Below are 6,984 nucleotides of genomic sequence, written 5' to 3' on the forward strand. Positions count from 1 at the left end.
GGTGTACTCTATCCCCCACATGGTTGCCTTTAGGACACTTATTGTTGAGGAAGCCCCTCTGCAGTAATGTCTATCCCGATGAAAATTCTGAATTAGGTTCCTTATAATAGATGTTGTTTTAGGGACGTAAAGTGAGGATAACGGGAATGGGTAATCGGGTTATTGTTGGTTGGTGAAATTAAATATAATTTATTTATTGTGGGTTGAAAACCCTATATGCTCACCAGGCTCCCAAGCCTGACCCACTCTGTTTATTTGTATTACAGGAAGTGGCGCAAGAGCTTAAGATAGACGAATCATCAAGTTGTTTTGTTTACAAGTCTGTATATGTATATATTTGTTGAATGACTTGTAATACTATCGTTTATGTTTTATGGTCTGTATCGGAACATGACATCCCGAGTTTTGATTATATAATGAAAATGCATCTCTTGATGAAATGTTTTGATAAATATTATTTTATCATATTTTGTTTTTGGGAACAAATTCCGCAACTCTTTTAAATCAAAAGGATTTACTCTGAAATTATTTCAAAAAGCATAAATGAAATCGGTCTTTTGTGGCCGTGATTTTGGGGATGTCACATTTGGTTAGATTCGATTTTTGATATAATGAAGTAACATGAAGCTCTGTTCGAGTTAATTTTCACCTTAGGATTTTTTCCTTCCATTTTTGTTTGTTACGGGAATTGATAACCCAACTTTATAATTCCAATTCAAGTGGAATTTGGGGGTTTTGAGTGATATTGAGATCATATGTGTTTCTTTCAAATGGTCTTATTGATGCAGCAAAGGGACTGATTCATATGGTCTGATTCATATTTTAATTTATGTTTTTTTTTTCTGATTTAACACTTCATTTATGTGGACAGTGAATGATCTTTACAACGTTGAATTATGAAAAGGTATCAAGTATGTTTATATAGATGATTCAATGGATGATATTGATGAGATTTCAATTCTGTTGGAATGGAATCACGTAATCTAATTTTGTTGGAATCACAGAAGTTGATGCTTGAAGAACCGACCACAAAATTGAAACGGACCACATTATTCTTTTAGAATGTATTAGTCGTTGTAATTCTTAACAATTGTTACCCGTATTCTATAAGAAATAATGTATTTTTTGTTTTTATTCTTCAATTGATTGTTCAAAAATTTGTTATTCTACAAGAATTTCTTAAAGTCTTGATCAAGAAATAGGTTCAAGAATATTTTTATTTTTGAGTAAATAATTAAATAAATAAACATATTCTGTCAGAATGTCCGAATTAAAATAGTTATAATTCGTAAAATCGCATTTTTAAAATTAATAGAATCTATGATCCCTTAAAATATGCAATTTTTCTTTATTAAATTTATATTAATTGACTAAAATACCCTTGTAATTAAATTAGATGATATTTTTCAATTACATTTAATTCAATAATATATATTAATCATTTTCTTAAAATAAGTAAACTTGATTGGTCCACAGTTATGCATACAATAATACAATAATTATTTTGAATAGAATAACCTAGACCTATATATATATATATATATATATATATATATATATATATATATATATATATATATATATATATATATATATATATATATATATATATATATATATATAGTAAGGTTCAATAGAGAACCATAATAACCAAGGAACCAATCTTTTTCAACTTTTAGAAGTTAATTTTTATAAATAAAATAAAAATAAAAAAATAAAAATAAAAATAAAAAACTAAAAATACAGAAATTCTTAACTTTTTATCATTTTTCCAATGATATAAAATTCGATTTTTTTACGTCAAATTCACAATGTGAATATCGTGTGAATCCGAAAAATATTTTTCACATTCACAATGTTAATATATGAATTTCGATATTTTTAGATTTTTTTTCGATAAAGAATAAGCTCTAGAAATTAAAAAAAAAATTTGATTCATTGAAGAACCAATAATTATAGTTCTCTGTTGAATTTTTTTCCATATATATATATATATATATATATATATATATATATATATATATATATATATATATATATATATATATATAAGTAAAGGTGTTGATAAAAATTTTCGGTGGTGCATAAATAAAAAAAATTATTTTAATCAGGTGCAATATGAAAGTCAAATTTTGTTAATATGGTAGTAATTTAAAAAATGCTTTAATTTATTCATTTTTGGTTTTACATCACGAAGTTTAGTAAATAGATATACTTAGGTAACATTTTATTGTGTAAAAATGATAAAAGCAATATAGCATGCGGTGTCTCAAAAATCTAAGGGACATTTCCGAAATATTTTTTATGGTGTCTGGAAAACATATTATTATCTTAAATCTTACGATAAGGTAAATAAACCTAGTAAAACAAAAATAGATTGTAATAAGGTGTCATAAAAATGTGTCATTTAAAAAAAACAAACAAACGATGATAACCTCTGACGAGAGAGTATAAAAGATTTCAAAGTTTTTGAAACAAATCAAAGATTTTCAAAGTTGGTTCCGGAGCGGTCCATTTCGGAATTAAGAATTATTACAGTAAACCAAAAAAATATTAGTTGTTAATGATAATTATAAAAGAAAATGAAACCTTATGTTTGTTAGATTAATTGAAAAACTAAATAATTGCGGATAAAAATAATATTTAATAAAAACTTGTTGAAAATATAAAATGACATAAAGTAACTTATAAAGAAATAATTCAATTTTATAAAACAAATAGTATAAACTTTCATTAAATTAAAGTTATTACTAAATAATATTCTCTGATTATTTATGTTTAATTGAATTTTTTTTTGCAAGATGTCTATGCCCCAAGGCGAGATGGCTATGGAAAAAGGGAAGGATATTTGACAAATCGAGGAGACTTTAATACATTTATACACATTAATAAAAAGATCTATTTTAATCGTTTTGTATTGTTAAAATATATTAAAAAAAAATTATTGTAGGTTTATCTTCATTTTTTCATTTACTTGCTGAAATCATAAAAAACATCATTGTTTATTTTTTTCTAGTTATCCGAAAAAAAACAAAAACAAAATATAATATCTTATTTGTTGTTGAAGTCATAAAGTATGTTCATTACTTAAGTAATGGCCCTTGTAGAACATAAATTTCTAAGTATTTTATTTATGATTTTAAAAATACGTACTAACACAAGAAAAATAAAAAAAGTTATTATATTTTATTGTAATTAATTATATTAAAAGGTATATTTGGAATAATTTTAAAACACTACTTCGGATAGTTTTTCAAAGAAGCAACTAACTTTACAAGAGTTTCATTATGCAGACATGAACCAGTCTCCTTATTTATTAGACGGATAATATTTAAATAAGGCGGGAAGCGAATACTTCAAACCATTCCATTTGACTTGATTGATTCTGTGTGCTCCCATGACGATCGACGACACTAAATCAAGCAGAAGATCAACATTCCACACACACACACACACTCTCTCTCTCTCTCATCGCTCCATCTGAGAATCAACAAAGAGAAGCACATCGCGGAAAGTCAGTTTGTGTTGCGTAATCCTCAATCGCCCATCACCTTTAGCCACACTCTATATATACTTACTCACCCAAATTCCAAATTCCCATCACCCACATTTCTAACCCTAAATAGCCGGAGAGAATCTACACACAGAGTGAAAGGGTAATGGGGAATTACAGTGTATGCTGGTGTTTTACTAGGAAGTTCAAGATATCGGAAGCAGAGCCACCTACTGACGTCAAAGAAGCATTCAAGAAATACTCCGGCGATGGGATCCACATGACGACAGATCAGTTCCGGCGGTTTTTGGAAGAATACCAGGGCGACGATGGACATGAAGCTGAGCGTATGGTGGAGCAGATACTTTACAAGCGGCATCATCTGGCCAAGTTTATAAACAGGAACTCCCTTTCTCTAGAGGATTTCCATCACTTTCTCTTCAACACCGACCTTAACCCCCCAATTAGATCACAGGTATCTTCGATTTGATCCAATATTGTTTCTATTTCTTCCGTTAATTGAGAATTCAAACAAGTCCATATTGGATTTGATTCGTATAAGTACTATTTCATTGATGAAAATGGTTGCTTATTTCGCCCAAATTTTAGGTTCACCAAGATATGACTGCTCCCTTATCCCATTACTTCATATACACCGGCCACAACTCGTACTTAACTGGGAACCAGTTAAGCAGCAAATGCAGTGAAATTCCAATCATCAAAGCACTCAAACGAGGTGTAAGAGTCATAGAACTTGATCTATGGCCAAACTCATCAAAAACTAATGTGCATGTTCTTCATGGAAGGTATGCAATTAACTTACTTCCATACTTGAAACCAATCAAAGAGTACGCCATCATATTCACAGTCATCATCATGCTGCATGCAGGACCCTGACGAGTCCTGTAGAACTCATGCGATGTTTGAAAGCAATCAAAGATCACGCCTTTACAGCTTCTCCTTATCCAGTCATCATAACACTCGAAGACCACCTTACACCTGATCTTCAAGCAAAAGTAGCTCAAATGGTCACTGAAACATTTGGGTCAATGCTATTTTTCCCTGAATCAGAGAAGTTGAAAGAACTTCTAACACCTGAGAGCTTAAAGTATCGAATCTTGATTTCAACTAAACCTCCAAAAGAGTACCTTGCAGCTGAAGATGACAAGCAAAGTAGGTCAAGAAAGTGCCGAGTTTCTGATGATGATGGTGTGTGTTATATGTTGCAGTCAGAAAATGACATTAATGAAGGAAAAAGATCACCTTCATCTCCTGTTTACAAGCAGCTAATTGCTATTCATGCTGGGAAACCAAAAGGTGGATTGAAGGATGCATTGAAAGTTGAAAATGATGAAGTTAGACGCCTAAGTTTGGTTGAACAAGCACTTGAAAAGGCTGTAGAAAATCATGGGCATGATGTAGTAAGGTATAAAATATATGAAGTTTGATAACAACTCATTCCATTAATATTATACATAGGTTACTTGGCTTGTCTATAACTTATGGTTTAAGGTGTTACATATTAATAATACGAATATCTGTATGTCGTTTCATTCTTATATGTATTATGAATGTTTTTTTTTTTTCAGGTTCAGCCAGAAGAATATTCTTAGGATTTATCCCAAAGGAACTCGTATTACCTCTTCCAATTACAAGCCATTAATTGGTTGGCTACATGGAGCTCAAATGGTTGCATTTAATATGCAGGTTATAGCTACTTTTCTATATCTATAATTTCTTAAACAACAAAGTATATATTAATTCTAAATAACAAAGTATGGTTTAATGGTAAATAACAAAGTATTAAGAGCATTCACAATGCATGGTTTAATAAGGTGAATTAATGATTGGTTGGCATTCAATGGGTTTGGAGTTCACTGGAAAAAAAAAGTTTTTTTCTTTTAAAATATGTTGGAGTTCAATGTATTGTATGAAATAAATGGTAAAGGTGTATGTAAAGTGGAGTTCCTTAAACTTTATAGAGTTGAATGCTTTGTGATGTCTTAGTAACCAATTAATGTGTATAATTAATATTATATTTAATGCAGGGATATGGTAGATCACTGTGGTTAATGCATGGAATGTTCAGATCTAACGGAGGTTGTGGTTATGTGAAAAAACCAGATTTTTTAATGGGACATGGGCCCAAGAATGAGGTGCTTAATCTTAAAACAAAGATTCCAGCTAAAACATCTTTAAAGGTCAATTAATACGTACCCTTATTAGCAAAATATTCTAGCTGCTTAAACTATAGGAATAATTCTTCTTACATCGTGATCTTTTATTTAACAGGTGAAAATCTATATGGGAGATGGATGGCGTTTTGATTTTAAAAAAACTCATTTCGATAAATACTCCCCACCAGATTTCTACACCAGGGTAATTATCTTTACTCTCTTAACTTAACAATCAAAGCTTTACTATTAAAAAGATATGTTTAAATGAAATGGTAAGTAAATAGTATATGAAATGAGACAGGTGGGTATAGCTGGAGCACCGGTTGATAAGAAAATGAAAAAGACAAAGATGAAGGAGGACAACTGGACACCTGTTTGGAATGAAGAGTTTACATTTCCATTATCAGTTCCTGAATTAGCTTTACTTCGTATTCAAGTACATGGTTACAACATGTCAGAAAAAGATAATTTTGCTGGCCAAATTTGTTTGCCTGTTTCTGAGTTGAGGCCAGGGATTCGTGCAATTCCACTTTGTAACCGCAAAGGAGATCAATATACATCCGCAAGGTTACTCGTGCGGTTTCAATTCATCTAAAATATGGACAAACCATCTCATTTTCTCGTTTATGTTAACTTAGACTAAGCTTATTTTTCATTTTTAGAGGTGGGCTTGGCATGCTAATTAGTGTCCATGGTTTTCTTTTATGGAGATTGTGTCATTTGGTGTAGGAAAGAGTTGTTGTCTTTCAATATTGAAATAAATCCTTGTATACATGTTTATGAAAGGAAAAGCCTTTCATTTTTATGCAATGATGCTATGTCTCAAAACGGGGTGTTGATTGGTGTCAAAAGGATTTGGATCAATCAATTCCTTCGAAGAAGCATTACAAATAAATACCCATGTATATTTGTAACAAAAAGCGGAAAGCATTTGTGATGGTTGTACATTCTACAATCTAATAAAATCTCTTTATAGTTCAATGGTAGATTAGCATGCTTGTGACAGTGCAAACCACGTAAGTCCTTGTGTTCTTGTTTTATACTTCGCATCTTTATTTTGTGTGTTTATCACGTCTTTAATCATAACAATTATACTAGAGCTATGGTTGAAGACAGGGAGGTTAAGATCAATAAATTTGAAGGTCTTTGACTTTTGGAAGATGTCAATCGTAGATCTCTATTGGAATAAGTTACACGGACCCATTGTCTCGAAAGATACTTGAAGCGACGAACCAAGAGGATTGGACCATGTTGAATCGATAGTCTCTTTGAGCTGTGAGGTTGTCATTGTCATAGAATGTTGTGTAATCAATT

General features: G+C 30.7%; 1 protein-coding gene across 1 annotated transcript; it reads left to right on the plus strand.

The window, feature by feature from the left end:
* Positions 1-3,451: 3,451 nt before the first annotated feature.
* Positions 3,452-6,587, plus strand: LOC145009017 (phosphoinositide phospholipase C 4-like). The gene is made up of 7 exons (XM_078967665.1): positions 3,452-3,968; positions 4,103-4,299; positions 4,383-4,919; positions 5,083-5,200; positions 5,542-5,694; positions 5,786-5,872; positions 5,972-6,587. Exons 1-7 carry the CDS (start codon positions 3,660-3,662, stop codon positions 6,263-6,265), a joined length of 1,695 nt encoding a protein of 564 aa, XP_078823791.1. The 5' UTR covers positions 3,452-3,659; the 3' UTR covers positions 6,266-6,587.
* The last annotated feature ends 397 nt before the right edge of the window (positions 6,588-6,984 follow it).

The sequence above is a fragment of the Lactuca saligna genome, chromosome 8 (assembly GCF_052625555.1).
Source record: "Lactuca saligna cultivar CGN05327 chromosome 8, ASM5262555v1, whole genome shotgun sequence".
In the NCBI taxonomy this organism is placed as follows: Eukaryota; Viridiplantae; Streptophyta; class Magnoliopsida; order Asterales; family Asteraceae; genus Lactuca; species Lactuca saligna.